Here is a 20108-nt window from a genome sequence, read left to right as displayed (position 1 = left end):
GCTAGATATTGCTATTGGGGCTTGGGCTTTTGAGTTTACATGCAGCTTAAAACACTGCACTCCTTATGTTGCGTGTGACTATTTATTGACAAACAGCATGTTCTCATGGGAAGAGACCTAAAAGGAATTGATGGGGGTTGTGTGGTTTTAGCACAGCCTTTGGGGAAGAGGCCCTGCAAACTGGCTTTGATATTGCAGCGATTAAGCAGCAAGCATACTTCTTGGTACTTCAACTGTCTTTCTCTCTGTAGATGCCACCTTGCTTGAGGACAATGAGGACATTGAGATTGCCTATCCCATCACCTGCGGTGAGAGCAAAGCCATCCTTCTCTGGAAGAAGTTTGTCTGTCCTGGCATCAATGTCAAATGTGTCAAGGTAAATGTGGAAAGACTGATAAAGGGTGCAGCAAGTGTGGTGAATGTCTCTCCTTGTGTCTTTTTCGTGACTGTTTAGTGCATACATTCATCAGATCTCCTGCTTTAGTTGCACAACATGCCAGACCACGTGTAATAGAAATTCAGACAACATTCACTGTCTGTACTATACTATGCACTAACCCGCACCTCCCCCATACACCAGTTGACCCTTTCATAAGACCGAGAGGTACAACAAGTGTGCATTCTGTTAGGGCAGAATTGTAGGTTCTGGCTTCCTAACATTCTGGGTCCCCTAAACTTTTTTCAGGCTTGCATGGTTTTAATTTTGTTTTGCTTCAGCGGCCAAAGGGACTTGACGTACCCGTGCCACTGCAACTCTTTATCTCCTGAGCTGCCCCAAGCAGCCAATATGGCTAGTAGGGCAGGGTTATTTTGTAAGCATCAATGTTTGTTTTAGGATTACTCTATCACCCTGAAAGTGTGTTGTGGAGTAGGCTTGTGTCAGCTGTGATGTACTTTTGGGTAAACCAGGGTTGTAGACAGTTTTGCTTCATTAGTAGCCCAAGGCGCCTATATGGTAGCCATTGGGTTTGTTGAGATGGATTTACAGAATCAGTTGTATGGTCAGATTCTGAGAGGCCTCCTGTACTGTGAACAGAGACTCTGACTAGACTAGCCAAACTCTATCTGGGTAGTGTGACTGAGCAGCACGGCTTAAACTTAAGAAGTGTGAGAGGGATGAAGGGTTCAGTTAAGCACACACAGAGCACTCTTAATACAAGTAGTGTGATGAATCCTATGGAGTCATCACGGATTCCCTGGCAAAGATCCCCTCCCATGTGGCCAGGGGACGGCAGCCGTTACCTGATCTTGACCCTGGGGTTTGTAGTATGGGGGAGGATAATGTGGGAGGTGATGGCTGACCCCACCAGGAGGAATGCACTATTCTTCCCTTCCAAAAGAAGGCTTCCTAATTCCTAAATTCTCAATGGCTTGTTGTCACTATACAAGTTCTTCCAATCTGCAACCCCCAAAATACCCTAAAATCATTCTAGGCAAAACATTATTCATACCTCATACACTCGTAACACACATTTAGCTTCTCCTGTCTAATGGTTTTCTGAATAGAAATTCAGAATAATATCACATTGGAAATCTTAGAAATGCCATGGACTTAAATTCCCAGAAAACCTTAGGCACTGTGGCGAGGAGAAAGGAGTTAATGCGGATCAGAAGGAACACAGACAAGCATGCAGACTAGTTGTTTTAGGGAGGCCTGAGTGAGCCGGAAACGAAAGAAGCAGAGCCGAGGCAGACTGCAGTACGGGGAAGGACAGTGCTGGAGACTGCAGACACTTCTACTCTGCTACTCGTAAGCTTGACATACCAGGGTGGCGCCAGGCCAGAAGGAACACGGCAGTGTTCCAATGATACCATGCCTGTCTCACATCTGTTAAATGGCTTTTATACTGTGTGCATCACCATTTTAGTGGTCTTAAAAGACTGAAACCTTGTCCGTTTGGGTGAACTCTGACCCGACCCAGGATGTAAGCCAGACCGTGGTCTGTGGGGTGAAAAAGAAGAGGTTAAGTAGGACTTGTCAAAGGGTGAGAATGTCTGGGGACCAAACCGAGGTAACATAATGTCGAGTGGTAGTGATAGCTGGGATGCATCTCTAGAAGTATTGGTTGAGACCAAAATGCTCATGAAAAGAGTAGGAAGCTACGCCAGTTATACTTGTTGGTTAGTAGTGCAATGCATTCTTGGGTTTATTTTAAATTGAGGTATGGCTATCTGATGACCTTGATATGTGCTCAAGAGTTCCTATGAGTTGTGGGGGCATACAATCAGGTATTTGGAATGTGCTCCATTGCAAGAGACCTGGTTAGTCTGAGCCCGCTGACAGAGTTGTCAGAGTGAAGAGTTGGTTATGTGCTGAATGAGAGTTGGGAGAAAACACAAGGGCAATATGACAAAGAATCTCCTGAACACAGAGCCATACCAGGATAGCATCTCCTGAAAGGGGAGAGCATGAGGTCGACAGTATATAATAGAATGGCCTGACCTTCTACTTTGCTGTAGGGGACCTTTGGACATTGTAATGAGCATGGTGATTTGATTTGCTGCGCAGTGTTGGATAGAACCGGGACGGTAACAGTGAATAAAAGTACTCCACTATTTCACCAAGTCAACGTAAATGAGTGTTTAAAATTAGATATTAGTTAGATGCATACCTAAAAAAAAAAGTCAACTGGATGCTCTAAGTTTAGATGTGGCAAGCAGTTAATGAGCACCGAAGCATAGTTATACTGCAAGTAGGAAAAATCAGATCAACTGTGTTCTTAGTTGTTACTGTGTGATTAATGGTCATAAAAATCAAAGTAAGATTTTATGTGCTGGAGTGGCTGACTGGATGCATCTATGCTGAGCTTTCAACCGTCTTTTAAGGCTGTAATTAAGCAGAAATCGAGAATGCTCTATATTTGTGGTGTGAACTACTGTAATGATCCTTCAGATTGCATCACTTCTCTGCAAGGGGGAGCCCCTTTCCATGAGGCTAGGGTGGTTGGGCCGCTAACCGATAGTCCCCCTAGGGGTGGTAACATGCGGGAGGAGCTCATGGAGAGGAACTCTCCTCCTGGGGACAAGGACATGAGTCTGGGATGAAGCCTAATAACACCCCAACCCTACAGGCCAATAATACCAGATCCTTCTGGGAGTAAGAATTATCATGGCATTATGAACCCTAATCGCTTTTTCCCCACTTCAGACCTGGAAGCTTATAAGATCTGTGAAGAAAGTGCCAATGTATACTGTTGCCATATCCTTTCTTATAAGTCTGTTCATACTGTTTTCAGGAAGCCTAAACTAGAGCGGTTAGCTAATTCTAGCTTTTTAAGTCCTTTAAATCATGGACCACAATGTACTGGAAAAAAGAGCAGTGACGAAACAACTCGCTGACTGAGACAAAAAAGGAGGATGTTCCAATCAACTAGGAAGAGTGCTCGAGCAGCTATTGTCAATCCAATTGACATTACTCTGGGGCAGCCACCGCTGTTCTGAATCCTGTAGGAGAACCCGATGAGCTAGGACGCCATCAAGAAGCCAGTGATGTGGAAATTGGACTTTGTGAAACTGCAAGGAAGCGCTCAAGTGTAGCAGAGACTAGCAGCGAGATGCTCGGACTGAGTCTTGCGAGTCAGCTTCGAGCAGTCGCACTTGAAGTGAATGAACGGAGCCGTGGTGGTGTGACCTGTTGTTGGTAGACTGTGTGGTCTGAGAAGGGCGCTGAGACCACCTACTCTGGCCTACTGCGGAATTGTGTAGGCAAATGCATGGGAGCACAAGACCCTGTGGTGGTTATGTGAACTGTAACAGTGTTGATGATCTGGTCCGCAACTTGCATCGAGACCACCACCAGTACCTGACACCGAAGACCATCGGGCCTAAGAAGAAAAGTAGAAGAAGCAGATCTGAGGAAACAGGAATACGAATAACACCGGGAGGGGACCGAGAACGTTGGAGGGACTGAATCGAGAAGCAGTAGAAGTAGAAAAAGTGGTGAGACCCATTGTGAGGCAAATCCCTGACCAGTTCCACAAGAAGGTGGTACAGGAGAGTCGAGGAGGAGTCGGGGAGCCTTTTCATCGTCTCAGTGGGTGCAAGTTAACCAAAGGAGGAAAAGTAGAGCGTGGAAGAAGCCCTTGGAAGAAAGTGCAAGAGGGTGAAGTTAAGATGGCTTTGAAGAGACTTATAATAGAATTGGGGAACAATGCCAGCGAAATTGAATCCTCCTTCTAGCCCCACCTGCATATTGTGGAACTTTGTTTCTTTTGTGAACCTTGGAACCTTTCTTTTGTTTATGAACTTGGGAAAATTTCTTGAAGCCGAGATTTTTGTCCAATTAGAGACGCATGTAAATCATGAGAAAAGGGGGGGTGTCGCTGTGCCTTGGGTTTTCAGCAAAAAGCGGGGGTTAATTGATTCCTGAAACTCCCCTTATTAACCCAATAGTGAAGCAATGAATGCTGCAATGTTGTATTTAGACCTAATCCTTTTGACAAAAAAAACAGGTAAAATACCAAAGAGAGGCAGGTATCATACAAAAATATTTTTAATATATAAAAGGTGTAATGAAGGAACAGTCAACAAATTGAACAAAAAAAGGAAAAAGAAGGAAAAAAATAAGTCTCAAATCACATAAAGCAAATTGTGGTAATATGGCACACACCTGAAATTTGTCTGTTATCTAATCACAGAAAAAAATCGTTTGAATCTAGGTGGTGGTGTCAGAAAAGTGGACAGAAATGCAGAAAAGAGAGAGCAGGGAATGATGGGCTGAAATTACGAAAGGGAAATATCTAAGGTCTGAGTAGTAGCAGCAAAATGTAGTGCATCTGCCTGTCATATCACAAATTCAAGAACAAATCAATACAGTCAGCATTGTATTGTGCTACTATGATTGGGAAGTAATTCCTTAATGTTCCCAATAGAAAGTCTGGAAAGATGAATGCAAACAGAAGGAATCCTGATATTGCTTCTCAGGTGTATCGTCTTTTTCCAAAGTTTGCCAACGCAGTGGGGGATCCTTTTAGAGAAAAAATTGTCAGGATGTGTGGGTAGATGGAGTGACACCCACTCTCCCCTCACAGTTCTTGCGTTTTGGCGGTAGCTGATCCCATGTGGATTAGAGAACAGTAAAGTATTCCGCCTTCATCAGGGCTAGATTATTCTGCAAAGAAAATAAAGATTAAGGGAATTTATGTAAGAAAAGAGACTGTTGCAATTAAGTGTACAGCCCCTGTAGCTGGTATCCTACTGGGTTGGTAAGGGTTAGTGTGGAAATTATTGAAACAAGGGTAAACTCAAGAAAGAAAGGGAGCTCTCCACTGTGGTGGTTAGTTCAAAAGATTAAACATGCAGGACTCTCTACTGTGGCTGCCTGGTCAACAGTGAAAGTAGATGGAAAAGAAAAGGATTTGTTCAGTCCAAAGTGCTCCCATTGGACGTTGCCCGACATCCCGTATCCTCCCTACACCCTGCCAAGATAGTGAATTTTAGTACCTGAACGTCCACCTGGATGTAGATCAGTGGACTGGACCGGTGGGGTGGCCTCTCTGTGTATGTGGAGTCCAGCGGAAACCCAGCTCAAAGGGGTGCTCTGGGTGGGTGGAGTCCGGATGGCATCCAGAGGCGAAGGGGTAATGCGCAAGTTGAGGTCTCCCAAAAGTGGGTTTGCAGTCATGCACGAATTGGTTAGGCGACTCCTAATGGCCGACTGCAGCTTAACTGTGGCTGTCAGCAGGACTGGATCTAGTCGTAGGGGAGTCCCATGAAACGGAAGCATGATTAGAATCAAGAAGGGAGAGAATGCGAGTATAAGGGAAGGGGGCCCTGCCGTGGTTGGAAAATAGGCTTGCCTGTGTGTTACGCTTAGTCGCGTCCGATGGAGACGCATACCCAGAAGAAGGGAGTCATTCTCCAAGGTGGTACAAGAACTTTTCCTTAGATTAGAATCAGTGTTTAAGTGATGGGGATAGAATAAGAGTTTGTACTAAGACAATGAAATTTAATTTAGACTGCACAGACTTCCTGACTGCCTGAGATTTGATTTTATTTGAAATAGGGAAACCACCGCTAGATGTGGAAGAGGTAGGTTTGTTTTTATAAATAAATGTCTAGTAATCGCTATACTCTGTTTGGTCAGACTCCTCATTCCATGCTGCCACACTACTTGGTTACTCATGCAAAATACTTATGAAACCGAAGATAAGTTATACAAGATGCAGTTATTAGCCATGTCATGTAAGATGCACAAATTCGGTATTTTATAATTACATTTTTTGGCATTCATCACTAAGTATTCAACATTAATCAATCATAAACGTGAACAGTGCTTGATTTAAATGGGAAGAAATACATGTGAAATAAAACCAGATCTCAACATTGAATGCACTGATGTGAATGGTTCTGCTTTGTGCATCTACGATTGCACTATTGGATCGGATGTGATTCAATAAAGTGTGTACAGAACAATATTTAATAATAGAAATGCATAGCTGTTAACAGGTCGTGCGACTCAAGTATGAGTTGACTTCTCAGGTTCATGATATATGTGAGCAGATAAAACTCACTGTATAATCATCAATACGATGAGCGTTAATAAAGTAACTTGACTTGTGTAAGGCTCTTTAAAAGTGATTTCACTATCCATTACCGTAAAATAGGACAGACTCCTATTTGTTTCGCTCCCTCTGGAATCTGGGCCATTTCAAAAGAAAAATAAGGGAACACTGCTAGAATGGTGCTTGAAATACAAGGCTCTGCAACAATACGCAGAAAAGAAGTAGATAATTTACCTTGTCCAGCAGCGCTTGAGCAGCACCACTTACCTGGCAGCCATCTCTAGAAGTTAGAAGTTGACAAAAGGGCACAGAATTAATGATGGAATAGATTCTGCATTGTCATTTTTCAGCGGTTCTCGCAAACATGTGAAAAGAGAGGGCAGGGGTCTCCCATGGAAATTGAGGGCCCCTGCAATCTCCTTGTGCAATGCGCCCGCATATGTGGTACAGGGTGGGATAGTGAATGAGTAAAGGGCTTAAAGTTAAGGACAAAAAACGACATAGACTGGTATTTTTATATTTTGTTATTATTTGCATAAGACAGGAAACATGAAAGCAAACAAATGTTTGTTTTTTATGGTACGTCAGCAAGGGCATACCAGCATGAATGCAGCAAGAGAATAGAAGACTGACATTAATGAGAATTTAAAGCAAAAACATCCCTCACATCCGTTCTATGTATGGCGAGGGATGGAGTTGCCCCGCAACAAGTTAAAACAATATAGAAGGTAACTGGTAAGCCGCAGCCAGAGATCTCCCTCCACTATGCATAGTACGTCCAAAATTTTTCACTATCTTCTGTAGTGAAACCCAAGCCCTTCCAGCTTCTCTGCAAGGGGTTCCCCGTGCTCCTTCCAACTTCTAGGATGTGACCTCAAAGCCCCTCATTCCACACTTCCCGTATCCCCCAATGCCACAAGCGGGTACCCCCACAAATGCATCACTTCCTCCATTTCGGAAAACCAAAGCCCTTCACTGCCTCCTTTCACCACAACTTACCACAAATCCTGCGATTATCAGAACCTCTCCCCCCCCCTCTACGCCATCACTCCTTTCTATGGATGACTTTCTTTTGCATGCAACCCCCAGGACCAAGTGTGCAAAAGCGAAAAGCGATTCTAAAGATAAACTCCAGGCAGCACACCGATTACACAGTGCCATCTTTGTCAGGAGGGAGATATGTAAAAACAAGCTAAACACAAGCTTCTAGCAATCTCCACTAAATCCCTTCAACATAAAATGTAAATAAAGGCTGGATGGCACTGGATTAAGTTAGATAAAGGGTGGATAGTATTACGTTTTTTCAGGAGCTTCTTGGCAGCCTTACTTACATGGTGTAACCAAAAAAGTGATGGGTGGAAGGTTTAGAATGAATCTGAACCATTGCCACTGCTCTGGGCACCTTTCCACACCACTATATTTCAGCCCGTCTGCGCCATTGCAAAAGTGGTCCAGCCATATGCAAATCAGTCAGGTACTATCTGTGTTAGCAGCCCAGCCCGAACTGCTAGTCTGGTTCCACTCCGCACATAAACACAAGCAACCCCAGACCTGTTTCGGCCTTGTTGGGCCTCCTCAGTGAGGTGCAGCTTTGATGAATTCCAAACCTTCCAGCCATCACCTCTTTTGTTTTGTGCAAGTCATCCGAGTGGGGCGGGTATGCCCAGATGTGGGTCCCTTGCCTGCTGGGCCTAGTGACCCAAACTACACCTCACTGATGAAGCCCAACAAGGCTGAAACATGTATGGGGATGCTTGTGGTCTTGTGCAGAAGGGATGTGACAAAGCAGTTCAGGCTGGACTGCCCCTTTTAGGTTGGGGATCAAGTCTGATTTGCATATGGTCTTCCTCTTTTGTAATGGCTCAACAGGCAAAGAACTATGGTCTGGAAGGTTGCCCAGAGCAGTGTGGAAGTTGGGATTAATTCCAAACCTTCCAGCCATCACCTTTTTTTTTTTTTGTCTTCCGTTTCTTACCTGGTGGCCTTCTTGATCCACACTGTTCTCCTGCACTGATGGCCTTCTGGAATGATCAGAACCCCAAAACAGATGAGCATAGCAAGTTCAGCCAAATAAAAAGACTTCACTGGCCTCCAAGTGTTGGCACAGGTTCAAAATGTTGTGTCTCATTGTCTATGGATGAAACGCAACAAAAAGAAAATCTTTCCTTACAGGGGTACTAATGCATTTTTAAGCTGCTACCAGATGTTTTGTTTTGGGCCATCCTTTTGTCAATGTGGACCACGAGGCATGGCCAAAATGGCAGTTTGGCTGTTCTAGGCTCATTCGAAGAGCACAAAAGCATCCTTGGTTCTGGTTAAAAGGGGTTTAGACAAGTTTACATTCCTCCAGACTTCCCAATCTACGTCCAGTGGGGGAGTAACGTTGATTTTGCAGTTTGAAGGGCCAGCTGGATTGTCTGGCCGTCAAACCTTTTTCTGATGCTTGTTAATCTGCTTAGAATCGCATGCTGTGCATATAGTTCGACATCCAGTGGTAACCGCAGAGTATTGCATCTGGTCTTTCGGGGACCGAAAGGGGACGTCTGCATAGGCGTGTCTGTAACACTATCCCTATCGTGACGTGTAGTGTACCCAAAATCCCTCACGCGTTGAGGTCCCTCAGATTGTTTTTTTCCACCCAGATAACTGGTCACCCTATAGCAGAGCTCTTACAAGAGAGACATTGTTTATCTTATACCGACATGTCGGTTATTCCCCGTTAAGTCACTTCGGTCACAAGAACATCTTCGAAGACTGCGGGGGATTCATCTATGGCGGTGGATTTCGGCACCCAAGATCCGGCGGCTGAATTTTCCAAGTTGTCGGGCCCTCTGGCCGACCTTTACAGTAGGGTGAGTGGGGTCGAGGTGGCCATATTTTTGGTATGTCTTTCTTCCTTTCCCCTCTTTACCCTTTTGGTCTGGCCCTCTTCCCCTTTGGCTATGGAAAGTACTCCTTTTAAGTTCTGCCCTAAGTGTAGGGTCAGATATCCTTGGAAGGACTAACACAGGACGTGCAACGCCTGTCTCTCCTTAGATCACGACGAGAAGCGATGTGCGGCCTGCAAACTCCTTCGGCCTACGACCCTCAAGGAGCGCTGTGTAAAGCGGTGGGCTGCCTACGGTATGTCGCGGGTGCAACCACCTTCCCCCACCGCCACACGCGCTGAGAGTGACGGGGGCACCTCAGATGACCAAACATCCATTGCGGATGTGATAGACCTCGAGGCGGACACTTCTAGGTCCACCACGCCTGACTGGTCTCGCTTCAGGGACAACACCCGGTGACGGGGGGAGTACAAACGCATCTCACTAAGCATACAACCCCTACACCAGTTTCGACCTCCTTGCCGAAAAAAGTGAGCGTGCCAACCGGACCGTCAAAATTCAATGGTTTCCTCGGATCGCGCAGATCCAAAGCCTTCCCCGCATCCGCAGCAGCGTCTTGCGACTGGGCAATCTAAAACAAGTACGGGCGCTACTCCAAAAACTTCACACGTTGAAGTGCGCAAATCCGACGGTCCCCAAGGCCGCGGTAGGTACGAAAGCTGCGACTAGACCTCTAGTCGAAAAAAAGACCGCTAGGCCCTCTAACGCTGCGGAAGGTAATACACCTGCCGATAAACCATCGGAGCAATTATCTCATGCCGATTCGGCGATTATCGAAGACCACATCGAGAGGATTACGGCGCCGGTGGGATTTATCCCGGTTGTGCCTAAAATCATGGGGCAAGCCGCAAAAAAATCTTCGGATGCGGTTTGGGGCCCAGATTCTCACGATACTTATGAAGAGAGTCAAGATCCTCTTTCCGACACCCTAAGACTTTTCGGTGCCATAGGGCGGAAGAAGACATTTTTCCACCCGTAGGCCCGTCTGGGTCCTCCAAATGGACTAGAGAGAAATTCGAAGGGTGTATGGATCTGCTGGAGAGAATTATCAGTTTTTCTGATCATCCATCCCCGAAAAGTTCTCGTGGAGAGCCTAACCCTCAGTTTTCTATCAAGATGATCAGCCTTCTGTCCCAGTCCAGCATGAAGACATTGTCCATATGGACACATAGGGACATTTACAATCAAGAGGACGAAGCTTCATTTCTACAGAATTATGAAGAGGAACAGCAGGGTGCCACAGACGATTGGGAACAAACCCAGCAGGGGGGAACGGACCCATGGACACTGCCACATCAAGATCAGAACACTGACGTTTTGTGTCTGTATTCCTCTCCATCCACCCCGGCTTGCTAGGCCTCACCTGTAGATGACCAGATGGCCTTCAACTCTGTTGAAAAAGGCAGCTGAACATTTTCAGATCTCTACTCAAGAGGCTGTGCCTGAGCAGGATTTTGTAGAGGATATCCTTAAGGAAAAATCTCCATCTAGCCAAGCCATTCCCCTCCTTCATTCCATCAAGAGAAGGTTGGCTCCCTCCTTGGTATCACCAGCTCAAACCCGGGCAGTGAACCCAAGAGTGGAAAAATTGTTTCGCCCGTCTCCTTCCGACCCTCTATACATTAGAGAGAACGCCATTCCCGACTCTCTGGTAGTGACTACCACCCGAAAAAGGGCAGGGGTAACCCTTGCCACGGGGGAGGCACCTCCGGACAAGGAATCCAAGAGGCTGTATGCTCTAGGCAAACGAGTCACCTCGGCTGCCGTATACACTACGCGGATAGCAAATACCACGCTATTGGCAAGTTATGCTGATGCTCAGTGGAACCTGCTCCAGGAAGGCCTCCAAGGGGTTCCAGAACCCGTCAAATCCAAACTTCTCTCTTTTGTAGTCGAGGGAAGACAAGTGAACCAGAATGTGATTAAAAAGACCCTGGACACGGCTGAAACTGTCTCTGGCCCAAGGGACCCTACTAAAAAGGCAAGCCTCATCAATAAGCCTATTGAGGAAGCTTATCTCTTCGGGAATGCAGTTGATGAAGCCTTGGAAACAGCCAAGAAAGAGCATGAGACTCTCGTCTCTGAAACAGATCACACAAACCCCCCCCCCCCCTAGAGAGGTAATGACTCTCAGCGGTCCTTTCGAAGGTAGTCCCGTTTAGGTCAAAACTATGGCACGCGGAATTTCAACACAGGACAAACTTCAGGAAGCCCCGCATACTACCCTTCAAGGGGTCAGCGACGCGGCAAAGGCAGAGGTAGAGGCCCCAATCCTAGAGGAGCCGCAGCCTCTGGTCAGAAATGACCACCAGATCCAGGTCCCCTCTCATGTCACCCCGGTCGGGGGGCGATTAACATCTTTCCTCACGGCATGGGAGGGGATAACTTCAGACCAGTTGGTCATAAAGACGCTCGCCCATGGGTACTGCGTGGAATTCGCCCGACCTCCACAATTCAGCGCCTTTCACCGGACCACCTGGATATCCTGAATCAAGAGGTGGAAGCGCTGCTGGGAAAGGATGCCATAGAAGCCATCCCTATTCTTAATGTAAAAAAGGTATTTATTCAGTGTACTTCCTTGTACCCAAAAAAGGACCTCACCGTACGCCCTGTTCTAGACCTGCGCCCAGCGAACAAGTTCATAAAACCCCACAAGTTCTGCATGGTAACAGTACAGGAAGTGGTCCCACTCCTGAAACAGGGGGACTACATGGCAACATTGGACATGAAAGATGCATACTTTCATATTTCAATGTTACTGGCGAACAGGAAATATCTAAGGTGCATGATATCGCCTCGGTGCCAAGGGTGTTTACCAAGGTCCTGGCAGTGGCTGCAGCACACCTGCGCAGACTATCCGTCCCAGTTTACCCATACCTCAACGACTGGCTCATCACAGGGTACTCATACAACACATGTTTTTCAAACACCCAAAAAACAGTAAATCTTCTCTTCAGTCTGGATTTCTCAATCAACGAGAAGAAATCCAGTCTAGTCCCCAGTCAAACAAAACAATTTCTGGGAGCTCTAATTCTGACGGAAGACTGTCTTGTCTTCCCCTCCAACGAAAGGGTTCAGAACATGCTTTTTCAGATTCCTCAATATGTAGCCAGTCGGTAGGTGACGGTGCGCAAGGCCATGCGCTTGCTAGGAATGATGGCGGCGTGCATGTACTTGGTTCCCCACGCGTGGCTGCGAATGCGTCCCATGCAAGAGTGGCTCAACAGCCAGTGGTGTCAGGCCAGTGGACAATGGGAAGATCTGGTAGTTGTCTCGCCAGCCCTCATTCTCTCTCTGCTGTGGTGGTCAAGGGAAAACCTCTTGAAGGGGAAAACCTTCACCACCCCTGCAGGGGAAGCCACTCTCACGACAGACGCATCTCTCACGGGGTGGGAGGGGGCTTACCTGCTTCAGCAGACAGCACATGGAGTGTAGTCCCCTCAAGTAGCATCCAACCATATAAATTTACTGGAGCTATTAGCGGTGTTCAAAGCACTAAAGGCCTTTCAGATGCAGCTGCAAGGGAAGACAGTGCTGATTCTAACAGACAGCCCTACAGCCATGTATTACCTGAACAAAAAGGGGGTCACTCACTCTCCAGGGCTATCCAGGCTGTCCCAAAACATTTGGATATGGGCTCTGTCACAAGATGTTTCTGTTGTCCCAACATGTTCCAGGGGAACTCAATCTTCTGGCAGACGTGCTCAGCAGAGATTTTACTCTTCCCGAAGAATATGAATGGCGTCTGCATGAAGACATTGTATCCAATGTCTTTGCAGAATGGGGCTTCCCAGAGATCGACGTGTTCGCAACTCGGGAGAACGCCCAATGCCAAGACTACGCCTCCAGGTACCCCCAGAACCGCTCCAAGGGGGACGGTCTCTGGATAACATGGTCAGGGAAATTTGTCTACGCTTTCTCCACCCCTCCCCTCACCCGACTCCCCTTCTCAACAAGATAGTGCACAAGATGCACCAGGAACCAGTTACCATGATACCCTATGTAGGCCCGCCAACCTTGGTTCGCTCACCTGATGGAAATGTCCCTCTACCCACCAGTGAAGCTACCCTGCCCGGACAACATGCTGCCTCAGGACAGGGGGAGATCCTACACTCATGCCCACAAACTCTGAATTTAGCAGCTTGGCTCCTGAGGTCATAGAGTTTGGACACCTACAGCTCCCGCAGAGGTGCATGGACATACTCAGGGAAGCTAGGAAACCGAACACCCGTTATTGCTATGCCAGCAAATGGAAATGTTTTGTCATCTGGTGTCCCATTGATTGCTCACCCACACACATTGTGCTGTACCTAACCCATCTGTTAGACATTGGGTTGGTCTTCAATTCCCTAAAGGTGCATCTGGCTGCACTGTCGGCCAACACCACATCACAACAAAGTGTTGTGGTGGAAGATACCAGTGATTAAGGCCTTTATGGAAGGGGTTTAGAGGATTTATCCTCCCATTTCTCACCCAGCTCATGGGTGGGACCTAAATGTGGTTTTGACCAGGCTCATGGGAGCTCCCTTTGAGCCTATGCATTAAGCAAGTCTAAAAGATCTGACTTATAAAACGGCCTTCCTAGTGGCTATCACTTCTATCAGGTTAGCGAACTACATGCACTTTCTGTTCTAGACCCCTTTGTTACAGTCCACAGGGATAAGGTAGTTCTGCGCACACACCCCAGATTTGCGCCTAAATTCATATCGAAGTTCCATGTGAACCAGTCAATTGTACTACCTACTTTTTTTCCAGAATCCCACTAGCATGGCCGAAAGAAGCCTACACACACTAGATGTGCGCAGGGCCGTCATGTTCTACCTAGAAAGAACTAAACCACTGAGGAAAACAGAACATTTTTTCGCTTCAGTGGCAGCTGGTGGAGAAGGGGATCCTGTCTCTAAATCAGCTATCTCAAGGTGGATTGTCAAATGCATCACGCTGTGTTTCTCTCTTGCTAAGAGAGAACTGCCCTTCAAGCCTAGAGCACATTCTACTCGAGGCACTGGTGCATCCATAGCATTCATTGCAAATGTTCCCCTACAGTCCATTTGCAAAGCGGCAACCTGGAGTTCTGTACACACCTTCACAAAACACTATTGCCTAGACACTCATTCTAGGTCTGATTCTCAGGTGGGGCAAGCAGTACTAAGACATCTTTTCTCTACTGTTCCTTCTCACAACTCACCTCCAACTCTGGGTACTGCTCGCTAGTCTATGCACAGCATGTGATTCTAAGCAGATTAACAAGCATCAGAAGACATGCATTACTTACTGTAATAGCATTTCTGATGATTGTATCGGCTTAGATTCAAATGCGCCCTCCCTACCTCCCCGCTCGGGGTGGAAGGAACATAGACTTCTTACTACTTTCTCTCTTTGTGTACTCACTCACCATAGCCTTGGGCTCCCTCATGTCAGAAAAAATACAATTGGAGGGACCTCGGCGCGTGAGGGATTATGGGTACACTACACGTCACGATGGGGATAGTGTTACAGACACGCCTATGCCGACGTCCCCTTTCGGTTCCCGAAAGACCAGATGCAATACTCTGTGGTTACCACTGGATGTCGCACTACATGCACAGCATGTGAATCTAAGCAGATACAATCATCAGAAATGCTATTACGGTAAGTAATGCATGTCATATGCTCACCTGTGATGTGATTGGTAATCTAGCATGGGCTAGCCCATGGGATAATGCATCACCAGTGTTAGACCCTGTGCTTATACATTTCTGTACCTGAATTTCTTCTACTACTGATGAATATGGGTTGCTACTTAGGAGTCTGGTGTTGCCATACTGGCTGGACCCTGGCTCCTTTGTCCCTTACCCCCTGCCCCTTCTCTGTTGGTGGAATCTCAGGCTCCAATCTTCCGTTGCTTCCGACAGTCCTCGTAGCTGGATAGATTGGATGGTCCATTGTTGCATGTCTTCCTGGTCTGCACTAGTGCCTCCCTCGAAAATCCTTTTGGTTTGGCCTTGGTGCCTGAGGTTAGGGAGACTTCCTGGTCTGAAAATCGTGTGGCTTGCTGCTACACTCTCTGGGCTCTGTTTTTGGGAAATCTTTTGTCACCTACTGCCATTACCTCTGTCGTGGAAATGTTTCTTTCTGGCAGACTGTTCCCGTCCTGCTCCCCAGAGCTGGCCTGGAATTTTGGTTGGGTTCTTCCATGCTTCTTTCACTGGCTTAGTGGATGCTCCTTCTTCTGGTTTCTTGTTTGTTGCTCATTAGGCTGTCTGGCTTCTTGCTGTTTTGTGGGGTTGTGTCCCACCTACTCTGAGTTTCCAACTGCAGCTAGCCAGACTTCAACCTAACCAAGACTCGCCTGTGCATCGGCCTCTTCCTAGGCAGAATTCTCTCATCCAGTGATGTAGTTGTTGCTGGGGCCTGTTCCTCTAGTTGGTTCCATCTGTAGGGTTCCACTGGGCCCTGGGAGTAGTGGGGTTTTCCAGCCGTCTGATTACTTTTTCAGCATATCCACCAGTGTGCCAGTGAGAGTGCTTTGATTCATGAGGCTCTTATGAATTAGTCAGTCAGCCTACTGAGGAGGCATTTGCAGAGCCCCTTCAGAAAGCCCCAAAGAGGGCTGTTGATGTAGTGCTGGGTGAAGGCACAACACGTGTGGGGGTGGGTGCACCAGAGTACGTGTGCACAGTCCTCGGCATGCTCTCTGCCTGCAGAGATCACATACCTGCATGCCCCCTTAATGAGATCGAGAGCACATCTTCTTCTCTCCTGAGAGTAGTGCGTATCCAGGGCTCTCTTTTCAAAGCAAAATGGAAGAGAACAGCACTTGCACTACGCGGAACATTACCATTCAGAGGATACTTGGGAGACTCAGTGCCCCATGTTCGCTCAGACCGGTTCTCTATTAAACTTCTTGAAATTGGGATGCAGGGGGATAATGAATTGGTGGATTCATTTACCTAACAGTGCTTCTTGATCCTCTCCTCTCTTTCGAAGACCTGAGCTTTGTCCTGAGAATCACTGCATTAAGAATAACCTCTTCCTAAAGAATCTGAGCTCTCCACTGGTGTGCTGATGCTGGAGTCTTGGTGGTCGTCGAACAACCCTTGAAGTGATCACCACTGGCAACCACCAACTGCATCCTGATCTGCTTTTTCGGTCCCTGGGTTATTTCTCTCCTGATTCCCATCCCAGTCTTCATCCCTGAACCCTTCTTGATTTTTAAGGATTTCTGAAGGGCATCCCTTTGACCGAGCTCCAGAAACTGCTCCTTGGGGCACTTCTGCACAAAGGTAACTCTTTCCTGACAAAGACTGACTGTCCCATTCACACTGCTGGGCCTCTTGGTCCCTCTAACTTTCCAGCCTGCAAGGAAAATCATTTCACTTCCCTATTACTGCTGTTTATTTTTCAGGGGCGGGGGTCTTTATTGACTCTGAAAGAAACCTCATTAAATTGTAACCTCTGTTTTTATAAAGTTTTACTTGCCTGTAAGTGTATGATTTTTTTCTGTTTGCACTTTCATAATATAAAGATTATATTTTTTACACTATCCTACTGTGTGGATCTTCTCATTTTGGGTATTAAGGAAAAGTGTACACTGTACCTTTGAACCACCCCACTACACCCCCTGAGAGTTGGGCCTGGTCTGCACTCACGACTACCACATAATGTTTGTTGAGCTTGTGGGATTCACTAGGAGTACCTGATTCAGGAAGATCTACCTGAGGGCCTTCACTACAAGGCCGTATGGAAAATCTCCAGAACAGCAACCTCGCCCCTCAAGCCACAACAAAGACTCCAGGTAAGTGTAGGCTGTTGGGGATGATCAGCCTCATCATTGATTCTTGAATTGTGACTCCGGGTGTAGAGGTGGCTTCATTTGACAGTGTGTTGTGAACCTAGACCGGAACTGCCCTCAAGGTTCCCAAAACCACCAGCCTGGACTCCAATCTTTTTATGGTGAATTATCTCTGTTTTGGAACACACAACAAGCGGGAACAGCAGCCTTGGTGGCCCAGCAAGGATTTGTAGATGACAGATGAACAAATGACTTCAGCTCCAGCAAAACCCTATCTTATGGAGAAAAGCAAAGTCTCACAGTCCATGTCTCTTCGACAGTCACCCAGCAAGTTGCTCACCACTGGAGGCTGTTTGATGTTCTGGTACAGAGGAACCCTATTCTGAATTATGCCAACCAGTGTAAGGGTCTGGGAGTAAGAGACGGACAAATGCGGGTGGCATATTGATTGATAAATACTTTTATTCACAACAAAATAAGCAGGGTAGGAGAAAGTCATAACTAGCCCTGTCTGAGAGGGATTCCCTGCCTCAATGAAACTGGCTAATTGTGTGGTTCGTGTCAGGATGCAAATTATAGTCCACCGCCCTGTATCAAAAACCTATCCTATCCCTCACAAACTAAACTTAGGAAAAAGATGCAAAGGGAAATGTCTTTGGCGGTCGCTCTGCAGCTGAGCTGTACAGTTCCAAATTAAAATTTAAAAAACGGTGTAGAAAAAAGCAAATCTAGGTTCCATAAGGCTTGTGATTTGATTCCCTTTTCCCCAAGCCTTTCAGGTTTAGTCAAGTTTGTTTTTTGTAAGCAACCCCGCCTCTCAGGACTGCAACAAAGTAAAATAGCCTGTTTCTTTCTCCAAGCTGTGGTTTTACTATTCTCACTTGTTGTGGGTCCCAGACTCTATTTATGATACTCCTCTTCTAGGCCCACTCTCTGCCAAGTAGGGTAAACCAGGTTCTTCTCTTCCCAGTTTTGTGTCTCTGCATTTACATTCACCCACAGCCTTGGTTTACTCTCCTGCCAAGTGAACTTCCATTATGTTATGAGGTATGCCTTTCTGATATGGTTCCCAGACCACCTTCACTTGTTCATTCACAATGGTAGCTCGTATTCGTCCTTCGTTCCACAGCCCTGGGTTACTCTCTTGCCAAGGTCTGTGAACTTCCCTTATGTCTGCTCAGTTTGTATCTTTCCCTGTTGCTATGGTTAATCTTCTTCTGGGTTGGGTCCCAGACCCTCTGCAATAGATCTCTCTGCCCCGTTACATGTTCTTCCTTCACTCCACTTCGTGCCCCCTGGGTCTCCTCAACCTTTACACTAGCTACTATTGGACCTGTAGGATATTGGCCTTGTCTCTCTGGTTGTTTGCGGGTCTCCCAAGAGTCATGGTGGCTCTTCGGGCTCAGCTGTACCTTTTGCGGTTCCACGCAGTCTCCTGTTGCCTTGATGTCAGCACAGCAGCCCTGATAACCAGCCGGTAGGTTTCACCTCAGCAGTCTACTTGCTGCTTTGTCTGTGCCCCGCCGGTCTGCCTTCCTTCTGCGTGTTGTCTGCTTCTCCCGGTTGAGTTTCTGCGCAGCCCTTGTGAAGTGCTTGGTCCACATCAAGCTTGATCGAAGACTCCGTCCTTTTCTCCCCACTCTGCCTTTGAATGACAGCTGACCAATCACGTTGTCACAAAGGCTAGAGCATGTGCCTTCGTTCTTCATTACTCTCGTCCTCATCCCAGTACTGTCTTTGGGTACTGTAAGTGTCTTTTTCCTCAATGGATTCCACTTGGGAGGTATTAGAACAGTTTGTAGTGGTACTTGGTGGAGGGTATAGCGAAGGGGTTTGAGTAAAGGTGGGAGGGTGAAAGGGGTACTGCTTTCTCTCTAGGAGCTCACTGCTCTCGACTGGGTCCTCCCTCCTCATGAGATCCTCCCATGGTTTACCACCCCCAGGGGGCCTGTCGGGTAGCGGCCTCACCACCCTGGCCTCAGGGGAGGGTGCTTCACCATCTAAAGGAGTGGACGGTAACTCTGGATTCATCAGACCAGCTACAGGCCCATGATTTACACAAGCTTGGAGAGGATTTCCAACAACGTGCAGTAATGTGAACCCTTTGCTTCCACTGGTTCAAGAGAGAAGAACATTGGAGAAGACATTTTGCAAGCCTTTCCTGGTGGCTAGAGACTACAGCCTTGCCATCTGTGAGTGGGCTTTGCCAGCACATGTCGCAGCAGAAACTGGCAGATGTCCTCTGCTCCAGATCTCCACCTGCTGAACTGAAACCTAAGTTGGAGTGACCTCAGACACCTATCACAGGACCGGCAACATTAAAACCGAGTGTCTGTCTAATCATGGAGAGCCAGCTCATGTACAGTCATGACCTGGTATGGATCTGGATTTAGGTGTCTAACTCCCTGTCCAGTACTCACCAGTGCTCATACACACAAAGGCCATTTCCCTGGCTCCTGCCAGAACCCGCAAAGAGCATGACCATATAGTTCCCACCCCTGCTAGGATGAAAACATCCAGCAAGCAAAAAGGACAGGTATTCAACAACAAGGTTAACCATTGGGCAGATGGCTAAATCGTGGTAAAAAAAATAAAGGTTTGCAGGAGGGCACCCAAAAGTGTAATAAAAATAAGGTACCACTCCCACCGGCATGTCTAGGCTACACTGGTTAAGGGCTTAAGAGACAAATACTTACATTAAAAACAAATGGGATGCAAGGTCCCCCTGCAAGTTAGTGAGTGAGATTGAACGAGACCTCACTCACAATGTATTTATATTTATTTTTTTTGAATATATAAAGCGCACTAGCAGCCCAGAGGCATCGAGACGCTGTTGCAAGAAAGTGACTTAGTTACATGGACAATACTTTGCTCTAGGTTACAGTGAGCGTATTGTATCCCCTTACAGTGTAGACGTAGAAGGATACATAAGGGAAGTTACAG

At 46.8% G+C, this 20108-nt stretch overlaps 1 protein-coding gene across 3 annotated transcripts in view; it reads left to right on the top strand.

The window, feature by feature from the left end:
- GMEB1 (glucocorticoid modulatory element binding protein 1) overlaps positions 1-20108 on the top strand; it is a 921206-nt gene that overhangs the window by 323840 nt on the left and 577258 nt on the right. For all 3 annotated transcript variants that reach the window (XM_069622968.1, XM_069622967.1, XM_069622966.1), the window contains exon 4: positions 252-376. In XM_069622968.1, coding sequence (XP_069479069.1) covers positions 252-376 — 125 coding nt within the window. The remainder of the gene's footprint in view (positions 1-251; positions 377-20108) is intronic.

This window comes from Ambystoma mexicanum, chromosome 11, assembly GCF_040938575.1.
Source record: "Ambystoma mexicanum isolate Mex_15411 chromosome 11, UKY_AmexF1_1, whole genome shotgun sequence".
Classification (NCBI taxonomy): domain Eukaryota; kingdom Metazoa; phylum Chordata; class Amphibia; order Caudata; family Ambystomatidae; genus Ambystoma; species Ambystoma mexicanum.
This window is presented reverse-complemented; position numbering and strand designations above follow the sequence as displayed.